Source organism: Echeneis naucrates, chromosome 11 (assembly GCF_900963305.1).
Source record: "Echeneis naucrates chromosome 11, fEcheNa1.1, whole genome shotgun sequence".
Lineage (NCBI taxonomy): Eukaryota > Metazoa > Chordata > Actinopteri > Carangiformes > Echeneidae > Echeneis > Echeneis naucrates.
This window is the reverse complement of record NC_042521.1, coordinates 11,169,606-11,195,637: the sequence shown is the minus strand read 5'-3', so window position 1 is coordinate 11,195,637 and position 26,032 is coordinate 11,169,606. Positions and strand designations below refer to the sequence as shown.

Sequence of the window (26,032 nt, the reverse complement as noted above, 5' to 3'; positions counted from 1 at the left end):
CACGTGACTAGGACGGCGGCGAGCTGAATATTTGCAAGGGCTCCTGGGAAATGTATTTAATCGTTTATGTAAATTGGCTTTTAGGCCTGAAAATCTGTGGTTAGAAACATGGAAAATGCTTTCCTAATTTAGAAGTTAATTGAACATGAGTTGTTTTCAATCCACAATTTGATATTTTTTATATGTATATTCAAACGTGGTATAAATTATGAGTACAGTGATAGAGGTGCTACTGTCCACCACTGGATGGTGGTAACTTCACATCACAGAATATAAATGGAATAGAGTGTAATGTTAGACACAATAATGGTCAAACTAGTCTGCTGCATCAGCCGAGATATTTTGAAATATCACAGTAAGAAAATGGAAATGTCTCACTTTCACTGAGAGTCCTGTTATTGCTCATGCTGGGTTGTTGTCATGCATTGTCATGACTTACTTGTGATTAAAACAGGCCCAATAGTTAATGTCTTTAAAAATGCCTTCACTTTTCCTGTTAGCTTCTTATTAGCAGAATGTCAACAAATAGATGTATTCAGTAGCGGTATGATTATGGATTAACTGGATTACTTTTAGATTTTATGACAATCGATTATAATCCTTTTGTATATTTAAGATTATGAATACAGGGCTTTTACTTTTCATGGAGTTTTGTCACAGTATGGTATGGCTATTTCAACATTTAAGCACTTCTTTTATTGCTAATAGCTCAGTGTGTTTGCAGAATAACATTTTTGTACAACATTTTGTGCTGCTGCACAAAATGCATACTTGAGCAAACCACATTTAGTTTCACAACTGAAAATGCTCATGTCATCATGTAGTGCCATCTATCCATGACTCAGTGCCATGTAGCTACATGTATGCTAAGCGATTAGAGCTGGCTGTTATTGTCATATTGTAGAATCATCACAACAGTGCAAAGGAACACAGACCCTTTCAGCATGCTTTGTAATCCCACCCTAAGGGGGTATTTTGAACAGCACTTGGTTAATAGCAGGCAGCATGCAGCACACAGTGGGCAGGCACTGTGAGTTGTAGTTCCTGGTTAATGATGCCTCAGGCTATTTTCCAGTCAAATGAAGGTGAGGTCACTCTCCTTAGGTGAATTTACTCACCGTCAGTCGTCTATAGTGCAGAGCCTCTCCCTTAAAGCATACACAAAGGCGGAACAGATGGCAACCTCTACCCGGAGATGCCACCACAAAGACACAGAGAACTTACTTAGTCAGTTCACAAACTACATTTAGAGTTAGATTCAACAAACCGCTTGTTGTTATGCAGGAGATGATCATGATAAGCAACACTTTATGGCTCAGTATGACTGTCAGATCAAGGCAATTTATTATCCTTAAACAGTAGACAAATAAAGTCATCATTTCACATTCATAATTTGTCATGTTGATTTTTACTGGAGATGGTAGTCATTGCAAGAAAAAATACCTTAATAACAAGATAATAATGGGATTTAACTGTGAAAATCCTTCAAAATTCAGCAGTAAAAGGAATCAAAAGGAATTCAGTTTTGAGTTTTGACATTTTATGTACCAGTTGTTGTAATGAATTTGAATGGAAGTGTCATCATGTGGCAGACAAAACGAGGATGAGTCAGTGTTTTGGAAATAAACTGCACCATAGCAGAAAACAGCTTTTCTCCTTTAAGTGATTGTTGTTCAAAGTGAGACATAATATAAGAAAACAAATTAACTGCAGTCTTGAAATTCTGACCTCTATGTGTGGTTCTTTGAATGCTCGTCTGTACAACCAGACTTCTTCTTCCTTCTGCCTATTTTCTATTTTTCACACACACAAACACATACACTTTTTAATCTCATCGTGACAAGGTGTCAGCAGGAGCAGGTGGAGGGCACGATGCCACATGCTGAACCATCCGTCTGTTGCTGCCTGTCTCCATATCTAGCCAGGTACACAACAACTAGTGCAGCCAGGCTGGAGAAAACAAACACACTGCAGCAATGATGACACACAAGTACAACTCGTGCATTTAAAAAAAGAAAGATTACAAACTCTGAAGCAACACAACTGAAAATTTTACTGGCTTCAGTAATTATTTTTCAGGAACTAAAATACAACGTATGTTTGTTTTTTACTCCTTACTGCCATTGCCATTTGACAAATATAAAGAAAAATACAAGCATGGTTGCAGAAACAATAACATTAAATAAACAGTCTCTGTCAGATTGTTGGCAGTGATCACATGTTGAAACATGAACTAGTTTTTTGTGTATCTATTCTGCTTCCACTTGTGCTTAATTGATAAATGTGTCCATCTGTAATTTACTGTTCATTGTACGTCTGTCCGAAAGAGGTCTCCTTGTCTATAACCCTCGTAATTAAAGGTTGAATAAAAATAAATAATAGTAATAAAAGAAGAGTAAACATTCATGTCTTTAATAAAGTACAAAACAAATACGTGAAAGCAAACTGTACAAATCATTTAAGAATTAGTAAGAATTTTCTTCGTTTCGTCACAGATCCATGTTTAGCAGAAAAAAATGCTACATTTGAGGAAATAGGGTTCAGAGTTTCTAAAGAAATAAACAGACTTCAACAAAACATAGATATAGAATAATAAGTATAAAGAATCTGCAGGGTAATCCATGTACAATATATACATATAGCCTAAGTATATGTAATACAAGAAAATTCATTCATTATAACACTTGTCTCACAAAACAGACACTCTTTGGGAAAAATGTTTAATCAATATTATATTAATGAATTCTCAAGTAAAATTTTAGTATTTTAAATTAAAAATTTTAAATATAGAGAGGTCAAAAGGGAGTTTAGGTACTGTGTAAGGAACCTTTAGGATATTCAAACTAATGTAAGAAAAGTTACAACTAACTTGTTTAGTTTAATATGATCTCCACTTTTGAATGGACAGAGCAAAACAGTTTTAGCTTTGCCTTCATATAAATAATCCAGCCATTCATACACACATATTCCTTTCTCAGTAACATAAGCAAAATACATTTAACATCTGTCCCAAACTCTGGACAATAACAGTGCATGATCGGGTTATTGTGTACTCACACTAGTCTCCTTCATCCCATGTGCAAAAAAAGTGTGTCACCAAAACCAGTGTTTCAAGTTTTGATAATAGAGACTTCAATTAAAGCTACACTGAAAGTTATGGATGAAAATCAATTCAGCAAACTGTGACTCTGAGTTTCGGGGACATGTCTGATCACATCATAGATGGTGGTGTGCATATCTTGTACAGACTCAAGCCGGGCCAGAGATCTGCATGACACCTGCAGAGATGTTGCATAGGATAATGAAAACCACAAAAGAACTAATGCATATAGACAAAATGAGAATTGATGCTTCATCTATTACTCCACATCTCTGAATATTTTAACGTGTTTAATACCTGTGCAGATTCCATTTTCCCAGGTATGGAGACAAACTCATAAATACCAAAGTCTTCTGTTGCATCTTCGTGACCTGATGAAGTAAAATTTTATTATCAGACCAATTAATAATATTTCACTGAAATCAATATTTACTCTCAAATGAGCTTACCTGAACGAGGTTTTTTCTGCTCTGAAAGCGGTCTGCCAAAATCAAGCACATAAAACATTTAATTAAAGTTTAATCCAGCATATAGCTTAAAGGCACTATGAATACCTTCTGCTTTAGTTGAAATTAAATGCTCTTACCTGTTGTAAATGCTCATTAGCACTGTTCATTATAGAGAAAGCAAGAAAAGATATAGTTATCTACAAATACAGAAATATTTGCCGTATTCATAACACAGTAATCACTTTGCCCTGGTTACATTCAGTTAGAGTAACATTTGCAAGTTATTTACAATTATGATAAACTTTGGCATTAAAGTGTCAGTGCAGTGAGCCGTTAGCGTTATCTCAGGTCAGGAAAAGGTGAAAATCCAACAGGCACAATGCTCAGACTGAGCTAATTAGTTTTCAAGCACAGAGCATGTGTCACCTCACGTGTCGAAGCAGTATGACGAGACTTCATCTTACCTCTCTTAGGATGGCAGTTTCTCCTGAGGAAGACCAGCAGCATACAGCTGATGATGAACAAAGAGCAGACAGTAATGACCGCCAACGGAGAAACAGAGTGGCCTTCCTGGATGTGCTTCTCTCTTCCTGTCAACAAAATTAGAAGGGACATTGACATTAATACTAATAATAATATGTTAGCCAAGCCAGCAGCAGAAATGTATATATTTTTATATGTTCAAGGTCCTTATGAGGATGTGGTCAAATGAATTTTTTGATGGATTTCACCATGTTAACAAGTTAACCTTCTCAAAATCAGCATATTGCCAGAGTCAGTTTGAGCATGTTAGCCTGCTAAAGTTGGGATTTATCTTTTAATACTGCAGTCTGGCTGTTAACCCTTAGGGCTTATTAAAAGGTTTGTAATTTCTAAGACTCATAAGTGATTCTGAGGTCAATAAAAAATTTACTTTCTGTTGACTCAATAAACAGTATTTTCTATGATGTCTGGTATCAGCTGGAGCCATCAGTGAGCCTTTCTCCATATCGCCAAGGCAACATATCAATGTCTCATTTGGCACACAAAAATTTCACATGCTATAAAACTTAGTCAACAAATACGACAGCTGTCATCCTCTGTTTACTTTCCCAGCCACCGAACTATAATACAGGCTGCAGGCAGTGGAACCTAGCAACAAGGATAAAACCAGAGTTTCATAACAGCCATGTCATTTTCATGTTATATCCATAACCTGGTTTCACTTCCCACCTGTCTTGCATGCAGTGTCTCTTCTGTAGTATCGGTTCTACCCATCTGTTCCCAAAACTGGCCAGTGTGGCTGATGTCATTGTCAAGATACTATGTCGCTCTCATAGCTGATCGGCCTAATCTGCGTTTGTCAGGGCACGCTGTTTACAGAGTGTTTATCTGAGAGGATTCCCATAACAGGCCCACGCTCTGCTCCTTCTCGCCATGTTCCACCCTCGACCCACCTGTTCCTAAACTGGCTACCACCAGAGTAAACTGGGCCTCCTCCTGCTTCTGTGTCACGTTGTTGAAGGCGCGGCACAGGTACTCTTCAGCCTGGGCCAATCTGTAGGACATCAGCTCGAGGCGCGGGCCCTCAGTGATGACCTTGGTTGAATTGCGGCTTTTGGAGATCCACAAATAGCTGTTGGGCGGGTTGGAATCCGCCTGACAGTCGAAGAAGGCCAACTCTCCTGGGTTGATGGTGAACACCTCCCCTGTCCGCAGGCCCTGGCCTGAGTTCACCTCCAGATTGTATGGGCCATCTATGGGGGCAAACAATGGGTTCAAGGAAACGTGAAAAATTTGCTACCGACATTGGTCTTTTTTTCCCCCCTTTTTTATACACAGATTGCTTATTTTACCATTAATCTGTTCAGTTTAATGCTTTTTTTTACTTTAATATTTCTGATTTTTAAGGAGCGCATACTGCCCATAAATTGAAGACTTCACAGTTTACTGTAATTATAAAATTCTGATCATCACAAATAGCCTTTGATACAGGTCTAGGACCTGTCTAGGACTTGGATCAAAGCCATTTTCTCCAGATTAAAAGTGAGAAATGATGCTACATGTAAAACGTCAGAATAAATTTAAGACAGTACCATCTACTGGTCCTGGTCAAACACAGAAGAAATACATTTATAAATAAAGTTACATTTGAAGTAAACTACCTTTTTATATTTAAATAAAATAGAAATAGGTATTTTGAAAACAAAGACTTTGAGAATAGCTTATAGACTGGAATAGAAACAGAGCATGATGAACCCGGAAGAAGTATTTTAACTGTTACTGAACGTTAAGCAAACATACTCTGTATATGCAAACAGATCTCACACAGCTAAACACACTTCTTAATGACAAATTACTATAAAACGCCCACTTGTTAAAAAGTAAAAAAAACAAAAAAGAAGAAGAAGAAGAAGAAAAAGAAAGTCAACCCCAAATTTGCACAACCAGGAGCATATTAGTAAAACTACATACTTCATGGTATAACAGAAGAGGCCTGTGAGATCAGTCTGCTGTCATGCAAATATCAACCCCCTAACAGCCACATGTTTTCAGATGTCAGATTTCACTGAAATTTACATACACGCTATTATCAGAGGGCCAGTGCAAATGGGGAAATACAAAGCAGATGTACTCGATGTATTAATGCAGGATATTTATAGTAAATATCTGCATCTAATTATTGCTAAAAAATTGCTTTTCTGACCTTATAATGATAATAAATTTTCCAAATAAAAAGCAAGTAAAAACAACCACATAGTTGACTTTCTGTTTCTACGTTGTTGATTCCATTGCATTTCTGTGTTTTTCTTGATTTTGAAAAGGAACTGTGACCTGCTGAGAGATGACAACAACCATGGAACTAAAACAAATCTCATTCTAGTCCCGGTAACATTATCTTGGCACAATATTGTTCATAGCTCTAACTTTCATAAGCATAAAGCTGTTGATCATGTTCTCTAAACTATACCACGTATTCTTGGTGTAGAAAAAAAGAAGGTCTAAATGGAGGAGATGTAAAAGGGGAGGAAGGAAAAAAGAGATATCTGCACTCACAGTAAACGTTGAGTTCAACAGGCCTACTGTGTCGGCCTGGGCTGACTGGGTTACTGGCCACACAGTGATAAGTTCCCTTGTCCTCTTTCCTTACAGGACTAATGAAAAGGGTTGAGTTGTCTTGGGAGAAGTGGTGTCTTTTACTGGGAGCCAGCAGGATGTTGTTCCTCAGCCACTGGAATGCTACTCGCGTTCCTCTCTCGACAGAGCAGGTCCAGGTTACGTTTGCCTTGTCCTCCACAACTGCATAGGATGGGTACTTCTGAATGACCGGAGCAGACACAGGGGCTGAGGACAAAACGAGAAATACAGCGTCTAATAGATGTCATCAAACGGGTCATCACAACAGGCTGTTTAGATACTCACCATCCACCGTCACATGCACAGTCCTCTCCTCCTTGATAACTCGTCCTGTTTTGTTATGAAACTCTATGTTGAGACTCAGATGATAATCCCCTTCATCGTCCAGGCCTAGTTTCCAGATTGTTAACGAAACATTGGGTTTTTCAAAGTGGAGATGGTTGCGATACATCATATCAGTGATTGTGGCCTCTTTGGTAAATGTCACCAATGTGGTCCTACTGCCGCTCGGCCTGGTGTGGGACCAAGTTCCCTGGATCTCAGCATCGTCCAGTGGGAAGTGAACCTCCACAGACAAGAGCAGTGGCTTCCCTTCTGTGCCATGATGCACTATTGAAGGGATGTGGATGAAATCAGACGTGACCTCTGTGATGATGGAGGTAAAAGAAAACACACACACACACACACACACAAAAAACAAACAAACAAAAAAAAAAGAGCATTAGGGAAATAAAGAGAGTTATTTCACAATTTCTGTAAAATAATAGGTAGGAGGGTTCACATAACACATATTGTGATATAAAGCATGTTAGGTACATTCCTTTAATTTGTTTTGGTGTCATATTATCAGGCTAGTTATTATTTTTTAACCATTACACACTTTTTGTGAAAACTTTTTGTGTCACACACTAAAACCTATCTCGCATATTTTGCTATATCATGAATGACACATGGTTCTAGATATTGGAACAATACTGGTTATTAATCCGATGCAGTGAGAGTGACAGTTTATAAAAAGAAGTCCTCAAGGTGTCCGAGTCCTGAAACTGTCATGAATTAATATTGACCCAGCTCACTGCACGGTGACATGGCTGTCAGACCAGAGACACTGTTCTCTTTGATCCAGACTTGTCACAAAACAAACACTTGGGCTGATTTATTGCACTTGTCCGTGTGTTTATGTTATAGCTGATTACCAGAAGCGCTTGTCCACTGCTAGTAAGCAAAAAATGCAGAAAATATTCAATTACCCATTCTTCAGATATTTATTTCAGAGCCATCCCTGGCTCTTAAAGGTTCATGGCTGATTAAAGGAACTTCTTTTGAGTGCAGTGGCTACTCAATATGTACCTGATAGGAGCAATGAGTTCTGTTTTCCAAACAAAAAAATCCAAATGAATTATTAATGGCCGCCTTAGGGTCCCTTCATAGACACCACTGCACTTCCTCAGGGCCTCCTACCAAGTTTTAAATTGGTAGGATGAGCAGCTATGAAGAATATTAAAGAACAGAGAGACAGAACTTTGTGGATTTATGGGTGGGCTTGAAAGGAACAGCTCAACAATGAGAAGGCTGACAGGCCACATTAAGTTTTATCAAATCCGTTGCTGAGCCCATTTTACAAAATAGTGAAGCATTAAATTGGACACAACTACAGCCTGTAGAGGTACACACTATTATGCCATTTTTAATGTTAAGCAAAGTCACAGTATTGGTAATAATCACACTTTCATTTAATCCTTTTAGTCCAGGGTTTGCCTGTCTTTTGATTTTTTTTTTTTTAAAGGACAAGAAGAAAACAAAGGTAACAGCTTTAAGCTTCTGTACAGTTAACTGTGGAGCTGCCGACAAACAATGCCGTGACTTTCTGTTGTGTTTTTGACGAATCTGTAATTGACAATACAATGGAGTTCTGGTGTAATGTGGAAGTTGTATCAAACAGAGAGGATATTAATGGACGGAAAGTCATTAGTTACAATGGATGAAAATAAAAGGCTATTGACAAAGCTGATTTAAAAGAAGAACTTATTGTTTGCAGTACTGAGGCAGCAGTGTTTAGGTAGTGAGGATTACACTTTTTACGTGAGGATGATAACTAAGAGACAAACAGACAGACTGACCACTGCTTCCAGTTCACTTGTTCTGATGTTAAATTAAATCTCAGATGGACCAGATCACGTCTTAGCCTGTCCTGCCGCGCTTACAGAAAAAAACCCAGCTACTGCACTGAAGAATGAAGTGTAAAGCCTGGAGCTTAAAGATACAGGAATGAGGGCGCAGAGGCATTAGGAAAAGTGGCTTATTTGTTTATAATAGATTGAATTGTTGTCTATTATGATAAAGAATCATTTGACAGAGTTTTTAAGACTAGTTGATAGAAATAAGTAAACAGCTGTGCAGAAAGATATGTAGCAATAGCAGAATTTATAAACAGACACATATTCACTTTATCACTTTTTACATCAAATTTTCAACTGGAATAAAGATTCACTGCTTCTCTGACAGGGATTTTGAGAGTGTAACAGAATATATTATTACATATATTCTTTAAGACTGAATCTGTACAATAATTTTGACTTTTGTATCAGAGCTCTAGATGTGGTGTTGATTTAATCCGAGAAATATATAACTTATTTGATTTTGGTGAAAGGATAGGATGCTTAAATAAGCCTATCACACTTAATCTCAGCTTTTTGTTTGTTTTTGTTTTTTATTCCGTGTCAACACAACAATACATTATCAAAACATGCCTTAAGGGGCTTTTACCTGAATATTTGGTTTAACTATGACTAAAAAAAACAACAAACAACAAAACAGCAATGTCTTCCTTTTGTTTGTCCATCAAGTTGAGTGGAGCAGCAGCATGTGAGTGGGAAGTGCTGCTGTGAAACAAACTTACTAAAACTTCTCACTTTTTCTCTTCCTATTTCTCATATGGCTCGTTGTGTCACTTCTGTCTGATTATCAGAGTATTTCTCTGTTTCAGGATTGAGGAAATTACTGTAAAATATAAATGAAATACTTGTCAGTCGATTCCAAGAAAAAACAAATCTCTAGATGGTGCAAAATAAAAATTTTGTTGTGAAGAGCTGGGCAAACTCAAAAAGTCAGTTTAGGTTTACTCTCTCTTTAACACATGCAGAGCTGATGCACACGACACGTTCCACTCTAACGAACCTGCAGGCTAGTATGTGTTTGTGTGTGTGTGTGTGTGTGTGTGTGTGTGTGTGTGTCAGTAACAGCAGTGTGCTTTGTTTATAACAGCTGAGATCTGGTCAAAAAGAATAATGAGAAGTGTGCCGAGCCCTCTCCTCTACTGTTGTCCCCAAACAGCACAGATATTGTTGTGGCGATGCAGAGGAGATTACAGACACAATGGTGTTTAAGGTGAGTGGATAACTTTGTGTAGTGTTTATGCACACAGACACACACATTTAAACCACTATATCAAGAGGCCCGTAAACACCTGCCTCCTATCACCCCCCCCACACACATCCAAAGTGTTTAGACACTAAATAGAGTCACCTGGTGCGTGTCTGAACACCACCATCTTCCGTCCTCCTTCAGACAAGACAAACAGTACTCATACAAGGTTGATGATACAAACATCGAAGCAAGGTACTCCATTTTATCTGATCATGTGAGAGTAGCTGGTATGTGTATGTTATCACTGAGTCACAGAACTGTGGTCACTTCATCTTTCCACTGACCCTGTCCTGCTGTCTTCACCCGACAGCCAACAATAGAAGAAAAGTTAATTCTGTAGAGTCACAAGTTCATGACTATGGAAAGGACATGCAAAACCGAGACGGACACTGTAAGGGAAACTCAAATGAAAGGCTGTGGAGAAGCTCACATTCTAACATGTAGAACAAAAATTGCCCCAAATGTTATCACCTTGGAAATTTTCACTTTCTTGAAATCTACCTGTCAATCCAAATCTATATCTATATTTCAATTTCCAACATTTTGCAACATAGTTTCATTACTGCTTCCCTGACCTGAAGGCTTTAAAAACGACGGATTTCACAAGGTTTTCCTGAACGTTTTGTTACAGTGCACCACAAAAAAAAAAAAAAAAACTTCCTCTTGAACTCGCCCCTTCGTTTCACCCTACCAACCAAGCAAACACAGCACCACAGTAACTGCCCTAATTGCCCCAACACAACGCTGACAACTCGAGCACGACATCCCATCATGACCTTCGCACTCCAGGCTCACCTGTTAGGATGCCCAGGGCCCAGCAGACAAGGAGCGCTGTTCTTCCTACGGCCTCCATGGCATCTTATCCACCAGGGATGTGTGGGACTTCTGACAGGGAGTGAGGGATGGAACGAGGAGAAGAGGACTGGAAGAGAAAGAGGTGGAGGAGGAGGAGGAGAGAAATGTGACTGGTTGTGGTGACAACATTTGCCAGGGAAATAAGAAGGGCTAGCTTTAGCCTGCATGAGCCCAGGCCCCTCCCCATGTGACACCAGGAGGAAGAAGAGATCCACCTGGCAGAGAAACAGCACAGTGCAGTCCTCGCACACACACACACACACACACACGCTTACAGAGCTGGCCTAAGGCAGATGCTTTTACTTTGATAAACAGAAACTGAGACATATAGCTGTAAAATGATAGGAGAGCGCAGAAAGGAGACAGTTCCTTCACATTATCATACACCAGCTGTCTGCTCCTTCAGTCCCTCTGGCAGTGAAACAGAGAAAGAACAGACAGACCGACCGATGGAGAGCAGTTAACTGTCAACGGCATGTTAAACTTTCAGAGGCCAACATGATCAGCAATCAGTGTTTCTCTTTGTAGTGATTCTGGGAGAAGATGTGAGAGGACTAGAAGACAAAGAGACCGATACTGGGAAGAGTTTTCTGACACCAACATAATTATACATTAATATTAATGACCATTCAGTCATGCCTTCAAGATACAAACTCTCATTGAGGTCACTGTGGATGAATTGTGAATTTATTCCAAACCAGAGAAACCGTAATGCTTAACTCTTGTTTGTTCCACAGCTACAGACAAACATCTTTTTTATTCTATTTGCATTTTCATTTATTTTACTTTACTTAATCAATCCTGATCAATTAGTTCTTTTTACTTTTCAAATAAGAAAACCATGTCATATATATTTTTTTATTGTTATTATTCTTTTTTTTTTTTTTCCAGCTACAGCTAAGAGCAAATGTCCCTGACGCGATGGTTTCAGGGCAGCACCCACTTTGATCGGTTGAATCATTTCTTGTTCTTTTTTTTTTTTTTTTTTTTTTTTTTTTTTTGCTGCTCAGACAACAGACACAAAAGAGTCACATGTTAAAACATTTACACACTAACTATGTCCCCTTGGACAGCGGCAAAAGAGTGTTTTTTTCTGGATGGCCATCCTCTGAAAGGATGTAGTGAAAGTTAGGACTGAGTGAATGAATCAGGCCTTTGTATGATGAGTAAATGGGTGCCTAGTTGGGTGATGGCACTGTTAAAGAAAGTCATTATTTTCTTTCTGCTGTCAAGAACTCCATCATGGGAAGCCCGTTCACTGATAAAACGAAGGACAATTTAGTTCAGTGAAAAAAATTTTGATCCACTGTAACAAATTCAACTATGATTTGAAAAAGTATGGAGGTGGAAATTATGTCAGTGAAATGTTCTGCTTTTACACAGAAGTGTAAAAAGCTTTTGTTTGCATCTTAAGTATTTGTTCTTTCATCGAATGCGTCACCAAACCTGTAAGTTTCTCTTTCACCTTTAGATGGTGTCAGTGCATCATTTACAAAGCAATGTAGGCAATTCCTCACAAGCTCACCTTTTTTTCTTTGGAGCCTTAATAACAGTTTATTCATTTAAATCTTTGAATAAAAACACCAAAATCAAATGTTGTGTATTTTCATTCAGAACGCAACAACATATTGTCATAAGACTGAGGCATGTTGAGAAACAAGCTGCGCTTACCTAATTTCTGGTTCAGTATGTTTTGACTTACACCCTGACCTTTTCATTTGACACCGTGCCCAGTGAATGGTGATGAAAAAAGTGTTTATCTATCCTTGACTTGCAGGGTAAAGGCAATACCACAACAGCTAACATCTAATTTATGGATTTCATTCACAGCAGCAAGGAAGCTGAGTTGGAACAAACAAAGAGTGTGTCAACGAGCCTCCTCAGTGAGTGGCTTTGGTGTGCAGATTTTGCAATCCCTGAGCCCTGCTCATGCTCGTCCTCTTACTTTATTATGAATGAAACCATGTATGGTTGCTGCACGAAATGAACGAGAATTTGTCTGCACGGACTCGGCACTTTGCATCCAGTATCTTAAGGTAGCGTATATGGTATGGCCTGGCAAGGCTTTTTTGGATTTCAAAACCAGAACTCAGCAGCTGAGTGACACTCCCACACCCTTACACACACACAACCCCAAATGGTGGGCCCCTTGCTGTGTCAAAGTCATGTCACATTTTCCATTTTCACCCTCCCAACCCATGTCTGTGACTGTTGCCACATCTTACCGCAGCTCAGCCCTTCCAGAGGTTCCCCTTGCCTCCTACTCTTCCACCTCTTTGTTATCACATCTTATCTTGTCCTCCTTCTAAATGATTTACCAAAAAGTTGGGTTAGCTATATTACACACCTAAACTCTTCCTGTATTTGTCACTTCACTGCCGCTCATCTCATTCTGTCTCCTCCCAAGCCCCTCGACACCTTGTATCTGTCGTTCCCTGTCTTCTTCTTCTTCTCCTCCTCCTTTTGATCCTTCCTTTCCTCTTATTTCATTCCTTCTCTCCTCTAGCAGCCTCGGTCTCCAGCTGCAGACACTCAGAGTAGACACAGCACACCAGCCCACATCAAGGCCACATTATTGGCACACGCGCTGTGTGTGTGTGTGTCTGGAGCAGTCGTTACAGTGGGGCCACATAGGGTGTGAGTGGCCAACTGTGATATACTGTAGGGGCTCCATTTACGTTTTCTTTTCTCTGTAAAAATGGCAACTGTGTTTTGAATCTTCTTGGTTTTCTCAGCAAAGATGCTGAGGTGCAGGATGAACTCACATGATGTTGTAAAACTCTCTTATATAAAATACCAATTTAAGCCATATTGAAGAATCATTCAAAGGAAAGACCGACATTCATGTTCTCACACACGCAATCAATTACCGTGTAACCAAAAGGAGGAGTGCAGCAGTTACACTTTTGAAGTTGTTGATAAGGGATGCCACGCCTTGGATGACAACTTAAGCTCTTTTGGTGCTTTTTGTTTCTATGTAGAAGAAATGTCAGCCTATAGCTGTGACACAACAGAGAGCGAGAGAGTGGGATTAAATAAAGAAGTGAAGGAGGAAAAAAAAAAAAAAAAAATAGGGGGCTGGTATGTCTGCATGGCCTGTAAGTGATTTGATTGGATGAAGTTTGATTCACATAGAGATTTATAACAGTGGGAAACATAGAATGTTGGAGACACATGCTGCAGTGTGTGCATGCATGCGTGTGTGTGTGTGTGTGTGTGGGTGTGTACAGGCGCATGTTTTTCCCTTATGCTTGCATGTGAGCTAAAGTTTTTTACTGCTGCACCGTTGAACCCTTCTATCTCTCTATGGATCTGACTGTTGTTCCTTCTGTAGCACATTCAGTTCAGTGTGATGCCTCAGCTTTCTCTTCCCCAAGATGCTTTTGCCAGTCAAAGCAGTGTGAGTCTGTGGTTACTTGTGTGTGTGTGTGTGTGTGTGTGCGTGTGTTTCCTCTGCATTAAATAAACCTGACCTCTTTCTATACATGTCCCAATCTAAACGTTTCTACAAGCCACCTATTTTTATGCCTTCCTTTAGTACAGTATGTGTCCAGCTGCAAGTAGAGCTGTGTGTGTGTGTGTGTGTGTGTGTGTGTGTGTGTGTGTGTCTGGTGGCAAGAGCCTCACCCCTTTAACGCATTCCACTATCTTGCGCCCACGCATTCGCCATGTGACCCACAGTCAATGACAGGAAATAAGCTGCCGTCAAATCCTGCTGCCTGCAACCAAGATCCTCTTCTGCTTCCAGTCAAACACTCAACTTGGTGTGCTCAAACCATAAAACACTAGCAGCCCAGCATAATGTAAATCTATAGGTACAAAGATTTATAGTGAGCATTTTTGTTCCGTCTGTGCTGGTGTGTGCATATATATGCCCCCCCACCCCCACCCCATTCTGTCATTGCTTTGCCTAACTTGAGTAACAGCTTTCTTAATGGGAATGTAATTGAGCCCATACTTACGTTAACACTATGGTGTACCTTCACCGTATGGTGCACGTGACACAGAGTATGTCAATGGCAGGTGTAACGCTGATAAAAACTTCCCTGAGAAGTTGTGTTTACATAGTTTACACCCATATACACACAGACATATTATCTTGTTTCCTGTTCTCCAGTCTAACGTTCAGAAGAGAGATTAAAAAGATGAGATTCTGACTCAGAACAGACTTTTTTGGGACATCTGTCACTCTGGGGGGACAAAGACATACTTAACTGTCTATTCGAGACATGAGTAATCATCCTGCAGTGCAAAGTGTGTATTTACCAAACCAAAGAAATGAAAACTGCACAGTTATTCCATTGCAGCACAGACACTTTAATTAATTCCAAGGCAACTTTTCATCCAGCGAACACACACACACACACACATGTGAAATATAGGTGTTTACATCGCACACGCCACAAACCAAATTGGTGTGTGAGTGTGTTTTTGTGTGGTTGGGTGCATGTGCATGCATACAAAGTTGAATGGACACAGCCACCTCTATGTTCTCTCCAGCAGTAAAGTGTTGGCTGTTAAGACAGACCACAATTCCAGTCTGAGGGTCAGTGCTCCCTTCACTTGGGTCTGTGCTTGTCTCCTCTTTTCTTCACATGGATGTAAAAGCACAGGTTAAGGCAGAACATCACTTACCGTGCATGGAATGTGTGTAGTATATGTAGGTGATGTATTAGGGTTTGACCATCTTCAGTCACAGCCTCCAGCAATTGGAGAGGAAACAGTGACACGTTGGGACGTAACCAGCTCGTTTTCCTAAAAGCACAGTTTTGTATTTTGGAGTCAAGACACCCTCCTCCCTTCACACGAACACACATGTTCACACCTTTGGCACTTGCAGGGACCACCTCACTACCCCTCTGTCGAGGACGGTGCTAATGTTTATCACCACTCAACACAAACTAGCTGGTGGCTGCTAATGTGTTCCAGTAAGCGTGCCCCTGTCATTTATCAGAAATATCCAACGTAACGCTCCTTATTCTTCTGCTGCGATGGCCCAACAGTGGAAGTATGGTGAATTTCTTACCACCAGCATGCAGAAGATGTATGAGATAACATAGTTCCTGACAAAAGAAGAGATGTATGGATAGGGGTATTGGAATGTCTGGATGAGGCCTATCACACTCCAAGTACCTTAAATAGAGGCGTTCCCTTGTTTGAAGGTATTTGAATGTTATACCCTAACCACCCACACCGGTGATGTAATCAGCTAGAGGCATGAAGTAAAACAAGCCATGTTGACATGTGCTGTTTTGCATCCATGAAGAGAAATGTTTGCGGTCTAACGTGTCAAAAACGTAAAATATGTAAAGGGCCTTTTACTTACCACAAACTCCTATACATTCAGAGATTGCAGTGTACACAGAGGAAGAAATGCCCGAACATGCCATTTTTCTTTGGGTATTATTTATTATATCATGTTTAATTGAGAACTCGAGAGATCCTGCTTTTGCTACCTTTGGACTGTGTTTGTGAATAAGTATGTATGTGAATAAGTTTCAGTCATCAGTCTCTTTCAGTCGTCATCACTAACACGCTAACACACTCCAATAAATAAATGTTTTTCCATTATCTTTAATTTCTCCTTTAATCCGGTTAGATTACATTGAAGGCTATAAAGATCTAAAGATCCTAAAATTTTGTTGTTTAATAGTTATGTAATTAATATAATTAATTAATTATATATAATTATAATAATAGTTTTATCCAATGATGGGTCCCTCATTCAAACTTAATGCTAGTTGAGACAACTGTTCATTATTGTTGTAGGAGGTTGGCCACGATACATTCATACTCTAGATGTGACACTGAGGCTTGAGTAATTCCCCCAGTGACTAATGTAACACACACACTTACATTCTATATAGGTTGGTAGATAGTTGAGTGAGTCATGTTACGCCAAGCCAGTAAGCAGTTAACAGGGTCAGCAATAGTCAGAGGTCTGACATTCACCGGTGACTTCTTGAAGTTTCATGTGGTATCAGTCATAAAACACCTCACAAGTAAGAAACGTGGCCAACAAAATTCTCCAAGTTTGTGCCGGACTGGGAGACTTCAACAGGTTGGGCAAAAATGCATTATTATAGGCCTTATCCCACTGGCAACTACATGCAGTAAAACACAAGCTGGAATGTAAAGTATGTGTTTACGTGAACAAAAACCATAAACAAAGACAAAAAGAGGTTTGCAAGACCCTTTAATTGAAGGCGATGTGAAAAACAACCATCATGTTACCAGTAATTAGATCCCACCTGTCTCCAAGGACTCATGGTACAAATACAAGAAAACAGGACAGTAAATGCCCCTAAGTAGCAAAACCCTGTACTCCCACAGACACATTCTGTATCTGTGACCACTCAGCTGATTACAGTCAAGATGGCATAAGTGTTCCCAGGTGAAACAAATACAATATGAGCTGCCTGTGAAACACTAGCGGCACCTTCTGAGGTCCAGTTAAAGTCCTCTCCGACAAAAGATGAAAGAACTTTGATTAATCTATTACAGATGCAATAAAGCAATAAAACACGATATAGTGTTCCTCTTCACAATACTGTGGGTTTCATTGTTCCATTTACAACAAATGATGATTAAATATCCAACCCCAAAGGGAAATGTGCCAGAAACAGGTTAGAAGAGATGTGTGTGTCTGTGTTTCATTCCAGAAATGTAGATTGTGTTTGCGTTCTTCTTCTATCGTAGCTTTTTGTTTACACCAAAACCCAATTACCTTAATAAATGAACCTTAACAAACTCATCAAACTCAACACTGGCAAGAAACAGAAATAAATTATTCTTTTTGACACAAGCTGTATATTTGAAAGGACCAGTGAAAATCCTAACACTAACCTTCCTTTCCTAGTTAGGTATGGTGAGAAAATATCCCATTCTTTAAAATCGATTTAGCAAATGCAATATAGTCACATCCTTACTGATGACATCATCTTACACTTTGAAACACAATAGTACATAGTACAATACATACTACATTTCTAAAAGTTGCTGAGTTTATCTCCTGAGTGACTAAGCACTAATACAGCAAACATTATCTGTACCCCCAACTTCCATCTCTTTAACTATCATCATACAGGTTCAAGATAATCCTTCCTATCCATTCTTCCATCTCCAAAGCACCTCTTTAAGAAAAAGACAAAAGAAATCTGTCAAATATTATTTATTTGTTCACAGCTTGTTTTCCGGTGTCTGTGGTTAATTTTCTGTGGAATGTGAGGAGCAGCTGTCACTTTAGCACATGAATGGAGCTAGTTTAGTGGCCCAGAGGCATCAGAGTGGATCAACGGTGGAGAAGGGACAGCTGGGCCTGAGGGGACAATAGCACTCTCAGTTAATCATTAATACTCTTAATGAACAGCAGCCAGGCACCAGAGGTTCACTCAACAGTCTCTCCAGAATATTCCGCCTGCAACAGGAGGACACAGTCAGCCTCAGCGTGCCAGCTGACCCCAAACTGACACTTGTTGATTGGGGCCTTTATAAGGGCTTCAGGGGTTTTAAACTGCTATCCGTTTGATTAACTTTTACCCACTGGCCATGAGAAAAATGTATTAGGTTCATTGTGAAAAGCCTCGTAAATGCCTTTTTGTAAATGTTATGTGAATGAATATGGACAAGGAGATACTGACTTGTCTTTTAGCACGACTTCGAAGAGAGGTCATGCTATCCAAACTATATATTTTTGTCTTTGGTTGTTTCACATCAAGGTGGATATCAATAACCTTTCCATGTCTTTCACTTTAACAAAACAAGCCAAAGACAGAGATCCTGGTATATTTCACATGAAGAAGTTTCATGATGCCACCTTTGCTTGTTTACAGTGACCTGAACACATAACACCTTTTCCTAAGATACAGTGAGTGAGCAAACTTGAATGAATGAAATTTAAGGAGTTGTCCAAATATACAGAAGTGATATAATGCAATGAGGGAATGACATGCGAGTTGATGGCAAAACATTTTTTCTGATTTCTGTCCTTTAAAACCAAAATACCTTTATAATTTGGATCCAAAAAGAGATAAATTAGTTTCATTTTGCAACTTGTATTTTATTATATATTATTCAGCTTGGCTTATAATTATGGATTCATCTTCTGAGCAGGGTGCATAGCTACTCATCATGTTTAAATTCACAGGATTTAATTATGAAACAGTAAATGGTTTTATAAGGTGGCTGACATTGCTGTGATTGTTTGCTTAAGACATTTACTCAGAAACAATGAAACATTCTGATGTTCAAATTTGTGTATGAGGTTAAGTCACAGTTAACAAGTGGTGAATTTCACTGAGAGGAGGAGGTGCGTGGTAGTCCCTTATGTATTGGAAGCAGTGCCATTACTTTTGTGTGTAACCACTCTTGTAAAAAAAAAAAAAAAAAACTTCAGAGCAGTGTGTGGTGGTGGTTGCGTGGTCAGTGTGCATGCCGTGGAACTGCAGCATTCTGGGTTCAAATCCAGCAAATGGCCCAATGCGGCAGGTCATTCCCCTCTTTCTATTCTCAAATCAAGGAATGAAAATACATTAAAAAGTTTCATATTTGGAAAAATGCATCCTTATTAATAACAAATTATTTGTTTCCATTAAACCCTTTCTCACTTTTGTTTTTGTCAGAGCACGTGCAAAGAAAACCACCAAAAAATCTGAGATGTTACTGGAGGATAAATGAGCTTCTAAGGGGGAGCAGATGTTGGCTGGAGGTCTCATTTGAATGTTACACTGATCCTCTATTTATGTTTGTGTGGATGTGTGTATGTGCGTGTGTGTGTGTGTGTGTGTGCGCGGCTCTGTTTGTGACCACATTAATTTGTATGGAAGTGTGTGTCTGCACGTGGCTGTACGTCCAGCCCCGCCCCTTCCCATCATCAGAGGTGGCAGGTGTTCCTGTGTCTCCGAAAAGAGCAGGTTTTTATGTCGCCTCCTCAAGTTAGTGGCTTGGTTGCTATGGCGATGCCCCAACAGAAAGAGGCTTGTGTCTGGGGGCCGGTGCTGGGGAGGACGACAAGGGAAGAGGAGAGAAGGGGCTTTACTTGCACCACACACTATGGACTTCAGTCTGGCTCAACAAGAAAGAGGACAAGAGGAAATCAAGTCAGGGACACAAAACAGATTTGTTTTGTCTGCTAGCATCATGTCGGCCTCCGTCTTTACACTCCAAATGTGGCTAAAATATTAAGCTGCTGATGGGTGGATAGAATCTGACTCACACATGACACACTGAGGCCTAAGTGATGCTTGTAAATCTTGACAATAGAGGTGAGAACTTTAAAGGGAGTCCAATATCACACACCCTATCAGTTTCCTCCCCAGGTGTGACAGCTGTCTGGCTACAGAACCCCCCCGGCCCCCATTTAGGTGGGATGTATCAGGCAGAACCACAATCAATCTCTCCCTCTCTCTATGCATGTGTGGAAGGGTGTAAGGAGATCTGGGAGAAATCGGGAGTCACCTGTCCCTTGTTGGCCTCTCTCTTCGCCCTTGGGAAGGCTGTGATTCTCTTTTGGCTGGACTGATCAGCAGCTGCCACGTGCACACACGTACCTACACACTCACACACAAACGCAACCATAAAAGCAAACACATACAGACACACAATCATCATACAATGTCCCTTCAAAGCTGTGAAATGTAGAATAGAAGTGAAATATTTAGCGGGATGTTTCAGGGTGGACAAAAGCATGACGTGAATTGATAATTGCCATATTAACGCTGTCATTTGTTGGACTTGGTTCCAGGTAGATAAAATATATTTCATTAGTGTATTCTGAAATAATTTCAGTTCTCTCTCTCTGTTAATTTTCCTGCAATATAGAAAACAGTAAGGCAGTTATTAGCTAGAAATGTCACACATAAAACTAATGGTGAAAATCCACATTTCTAGGTTAATTAGCATTAAAAAACAACTAGCCCATTGCTATTTCTCTCAGCCCCAAACTGAATTTCATCATGTTTTATGTTATTGTTTTGGATTCTCTGGAGTGCAACTTTACTTAATCAGTCTTAAAAATGCTTAGAGGAAAATAAATCGGATAAATTTTTGGAGTATATTAGTCTTTGACTCATTAGGTTTCCAGAAACACAAAAATAAATGAATAGATCAATAAATAAATAATAATAAATATAAGCAAATCAATGTCATTGTTACCTGAAAGGATATGGGTTTGACTAATGGTTCCCATTTAATAAAGCGCAAATGCCAGCGCAATTTTGTAATAGGGATTATAATTACAATTTCAATCAAAAGATAAACAATTTAAAGAACATGACAGAAAATCAGCAGGTTGTTGTTCTAGTTCCCGGTGGCTGCTTTTTGACCAAGACAGAAAATAAAGTACAATTTGAATTGAATTGGTAAATAATAGGGGCCTTAAATATGAAATTATTTAATAAAAAAATAAATTAAATGATTATTTATAAAGTATACCAAAATGATGGCATTGGTTAAAATTAATGGTTTAAGGTCTAATTTTACCAACATCTTGATGTTTGCTTAATAATAGAGGGTTATGTATATCATTTGTTGGCCAAATCAAAACTCGAAGAGTGAAAGATTAAACATTAAATTTTGTTCTGCCCATGGTGTTCCCAAAGCAGTATGTTTATAATTGGATTATCCTGTTCCTTTCAGCGTGTCTGAAGTGAGTCCCCTGAATGACCCCAATCAAGGTAAACACAACATAGTTGTTTTCAAATTTCCCCGTATGTTGTGGGAAAAAATGCACGTGACTGATCGTCAGTGACTAATCAAAGACCGTTGTGGGTGATTATATAGAACAGCCACCGTGTTTCAGAATGGGTTTGTGAATGAGATGTGCGTCGGTCTCATCTGTATGTGACTGAAAAAACAAAAAACACAACTAATTGGCTTGTTCTCCAATCAAATTAGAAGTACTCATGCTAATGTAGTCAATCTGGGAAATGGCTCTCAAATGTGATTTTATATGAACAATGATGATGTAAAAATGTAAATACCCACATTTACAGTAATTGGTCTTGGCCACATTGTCTGCATTGTGATGCAAATGGTTAAATTTTGAGGTTGTCTGTAAAGTTGGGCAGGGAGGATTGCCATACATACTTCCATGTCATTATCCCCGATAGTTTTACCTTTTCAATGGAAATCAGCAGATTGTACAAGTAGCATGCAAAACAGGTTTTCATGTAAACCATAGCACAAGGGGAATGCCCTTCCTCTGATCTTTGTGCATTTCTAATACTCTTTTATCCAATGACGTTATGATAATGGGGCTTGGTTACATGCCTGTAATTGACTATTCATTGGGATAATCTAACATCAGGTCTTGTCATGTCTAAACCGTTTCTGCTATGAAAGGAAAAAAAAAACAAAAAACTAAATACCAATTCTGATCAGTTTGACCAGCTTTTCACATAAAAGATGTTATTTTACATTTTTTAAATTCTCATAATTCATGATGCAGTTCGAATCTAAAACTAAATTAACTTAAATATATAAAATGAATTAGATAAAACTGACATTAAAATTTATTCAATATTCCAACGATTCACAACACATTCCGTATCATAATAAATTGGCAGATTCATACATTTTGTGTTGAAATTGTAGCTAAATTAAATAAAATAAAATTGAACAATTTACATTTGAACTTGAGTAATTTTGGTTTTATTTTTTAATATATTTCTTTTCCCATTATTATGAATTCTGTCTACATCCAACAGTCTTCAATAGTGACTGATTATATGAATGCTGTTATTAAATTGATTTTTTCACTTTAGAAACACCCCTGATCACCCCACCGGGCCTTGAACCTGACCCCTCAGGAGCTCGTCACATCTCATGCCCGCTGGCGTTTTGCTGCCGCCGGAGTTCCTCAGTGGTCCTTGGCTGGGGGGGGTAGACAGATAGTGTGGCCGTCCATCCAGTAAACCTCCCCTCTCACCCCACAGCTCCCCCCCGATGTCCCGCGGTGCTCCCGGTTCTGACACGGGAGACAAAACCCGCGGAGAGGACTATGAATGGTAAAGCACCGAGGAGGCCGAGGGCGAGCAAAAAGGAGGCGGCGAGTCTTTGTAGTCGGGGAGGAATGCGGAAATGTCCCCGCTCCGTGTCAAACCTCTCTGAAGGGGGTCAGGCCACATTCAGCCGGCGTGGGAAAGCCAGGCGGAGACGGAGCTCACACGGGCGGAGCGGGGCTGCAGTTGCATGGGCCTATCCGGGGATATATGGAGGAGAAAAAAAAAGAAGAAAGTCCAAAGAAGAGCGTGGTTTTGGAGGGCTATATCACGCGTTTGCCTTTGTCCTATGACCCCCCCTCCATCCGACACCCCCTTTCTCTCCGCATCCCAACACACACACACACACACACTAAGTTGCAGTGAGAGTGTGTGCTGAGTTTTCGCTCAGCCCTCCTCCTCCTCCTCCCCCCTTGTTGGGGTGGCTCTGCTGGGCTGGTGCAGTCTGAAGGATGGGGGGTTAGAGACTGCACCGTCCAACTACCTGTGTGGCCCCCGCATGGTGGACAGAGGACAGGGATGCGTTTGATGCAGGACGCTTTTTTTTTTTTTTTTGGTTTATTTTCGAGACAGGAGTGCCCGCTCAGCATTTTATCGGACATGCCGACGTTACGACATTTTCACTGACAACATAAAAAGAGGTAAACACAAAAAAGTGGGACTGTTTGTGCAGACTTTGACACCGATAGACTAGAAATAGTGCTTTGCAAACTGATGATATTTTAACACCCGTAATGTGCAATTCCCCATTTGTTAGTTATGCTTTTATTTAATTTTTTGGGCTATTTACCTCCATGCACAGACAAATTACAAAAAAAAAAAAAAAAAAAAAAAATAGAGGACGCCATCGAAGCGGATGAAAACAGCAGCAAAACTCAGCTGTGAGATAGTTTTGGTGCATTTTTGAACGCTTTGGGGTCAGACGGGTGAGTTTTAGGGGCTTTTAAATGGACTGTTGCTGAAGGAAGTAGAGACAATGCAATCAGACAGCCACGTGCTCACCAAGTTTTGGTCGCCTCAAACATAAACTTTGATTAAAAAAAAAGACAGGACAGGCCGAGCGGTCACTGAGACATTTAGCCGAGATGAAAACTGCTTTCTGGCTCATATCTGTGCTCTGTTTTTGCGTGTTCTCCCTAATTTTTTTACTTGTTTAATTCCCCTTTTTTAACAGTAAGGCAGTCCGCATGAGCAGACCTCCAGCAAACATTGCGCCTGGAGCAAAAAACTGAAACAGCGTCAAACAGCGTCTTCCATGCTAAGCTAGGTCAGGGGGGGAATGGAGGCTAATTTGGGCTAATTTGAATGATTTTTACATTAGAGTCGGAGGCAGGGGGACATGAGCTTCTGTGCGTAACAAGAGGAGGAGGAGTGGACGGTGCGACGCAAACGTTTGCTGCTTGTGTTGTTAGTCTGAATAAAACATGACAGTCCTGTTGCCTACCTGGAACACAGTCTGACCATATCTGACAAAGATGGTGTCTTCCTCCATCTGTGTCTCCCTGTCATCTAGGCATTGCATGTGCCGACTTTTTTCTGTGAATATGCCTTTGTGAGAAACTCTCTGGCTCGTCACCCCCGCCGGGATTCCCCGCAATATTTTCAACAAGAGACGAGGACCAAAAAAAAAAAAAAAAGACAATTCTGCAAAAATGGACAAAGAGAGTATTGGTACTCAGTATGAGGCTGTGGCCGAGATCGGAGAAGGCGCTTATGGGAAAGTGTACAAGGCGAGAGACCTGAAGAACGGGGGACGCTTTGTTGCCCTAAAAAGAGTTCGCGTCCAGACGGAGGAAGAGGGGATGCCCCTGTCTACCATCCGGGAGGTGGCAGTACTGAGGCAACTTGAAGCGTTCGAGCACCCCAATGTTGTCAGGTAAGTGTGTGTGCGTGTGTGTGTGTGTGTGTGTGTGTGTGTGTGGGGGGGGGGGGGGGGGGGTGTAGCTGGTGTGTGTCTGCCCATCTGAATGTTTGCATGTTTATTAAGGGGAGGGAGGGAGCAAGAGAAACGAGAGATGCATTACACTGAGGCACACCACTTCCATTTTGATGGCCTCATATGACCTTGAGTAAGCCCAAACTCACACTTGTTCAATGTTGTTGTTTTTCTTCTCTTTTACTGCTGACAATATGAAAAATCATGAATGGCCGATCGATTTGTCTTATTGTCGTTAAAATGTGAAAGCGTAATACCCTGTGCAGTTTCTTAGAGCAAGAAAGACACTTTTTTTTCATACCCCACAGTCACATACTTAAAGATTGTAGTAGAAATACCAAATGTTTGATCAGAAATTAGTGCCCAAGAACAGTAAGGAGTCTCAGTTACAGTGACTATCTCTGCTCACCAACAATGGCCACCTTAATCTCACAGACTACACAGTACCACACATTAGCGTGCATCCACACAACCCCAGTTGTTTCACACAATGTCCATTAGAAGGACAGTCTCTTTTCTCAGTTACTTAAAGTCAGTCTGGATTTAATGAAAATAACTTTATGACAAGTTACCCAATTTTTTATAGTTCCTTTCTTCTTTGTTCTGCACACCAAGGCTGTTTCACTTTTATAATGAATTGTTCACATAGAGGTCAGTTTTCAGATACGACGTCATATGTTGGCACTCACCAAGGCCTGACATTGGTACTTGTTTTATTATGGAATATTGAGTGTTTTGGGATTGGAGGGGAAGTTCTAAATGGATGTTTCAAAAGCATGGCCAATGCCCTCACCCCTCTAACAATAATTCCCCGGCGTATAAATGAATAATGGAGGATAATGGTTATGGTTTTCTCTTAAAATTGTCACAATGGGGTATGTTCACACTTGAAGACAAATACGTCAGTGGGGATTCAGGTTTTTTTTTAGGCCAGTTTCATTTAGTGGTTAAATTGAGTTTGTGCTGTTGTGAAATATGTGTTTAAAGAACATGCAGTAGCTTTTCTTGCAATAAATTGGTGTAAGAGTGTAAACTGTCATACGCATTGAACCATCAGAGGAATCTCACTATGCTCCAGTTTATCCATGCAGCATTGCCAAGGCGCTCAGGCCAGGAAGAGTGCATTGTGGGCCTTCTGTGTGACTCCTGG

General features: G+C 40.0%; 2 protein-coding genes across 3 annotated transcripts in view; one reads left to right on the top strand and one right to left on the bottom strand.

Moving 5' to 3' along the window:
- Window positions 1-2,396: 2,396 nt before the first annotated feature.
- hepacam2 (HEPACAM family member 2) lies at window positions 2,397-11,060 on the bottom strand. Its single transcript, XM_029514015.1, has 9 exons — window positions 10,888-11,060; window positions 6,952-7,311; window positions 6,586-6,873; window positions 4,986-5,285; window positions 4,014-4,139; window positions 3,687-3,708; window positions 3,550-3,581; window positions 3,398-3,471; window positions 2,397-3,278 (listed from the first exon to the last, which is right to left on the bottom strand). The coding sequence occupies exons 1-9, from the start codon at window positions 10,943-10,945 to the stop codon at window positions 3,168-3,170; spliced, it is 1,371 nt and encodes a 456-aa protein (XP_029369875.1). The 5' UTR covers window positions 10,946-11,060; the 3' UTR covers window positions 2,397-3,167.
- Window positions 11,061-23,102: 12,042 nt separating this feature from the next.
- Window positions 23,103-26,032, top strand: part of cdk6 (cyclin dependent kinase 6) — a 28,408-nt gene continuing 25,478 nt past the window's right edge. Inside the window, exons 1-2 of one of the 2 annotated variants that reach the window (XM_029513859.1) lie at window positions 23,103-23,587; window positions 24,460-24,822. In XM_029513859.1, the coding sequence (XP_029369719.1) occupies window positions 24,599-24,822 (224 nt within the window). In that variant the 5' untranslated portion in view covers window positions 23,103-23,587; window positions 24,460-24,598. Of the gene's footprint in view, window positions 24,823-26,032 lie in introns of both variants that reach the window. The other variant, XM_029513858.1, reaches the window with a different exon arrangement.

What these genes read in the sequence shown, in the direction of transcription:
- hepacam2 (XM_029514015.1), bottom strand. Translation starts at nt 10,945, where the DNA reads ATGGAGGCCGTAGGAAGAACAGCGCTCCTTGTCTGCTGGGCCCTGGGC. An exon ending in TGTTGAACTCAACGTTTACT is followed by an intron (nt 5,286 to 6,585) that starts GTGAGTGCAGAT and finishes TTGCCCCCATAG; the next exon opens with ATGGCCCATACAATCTGGAG. An exon ending in GGTAGCCAGTTTAGGAACAG is followed by an intron (nt 4,140 to 4,985) that starts GTGGGTCGAGGG and finishes TTTTGTTGACAG; the next exon opens with GAAGAGAGAAGCACATCCAG.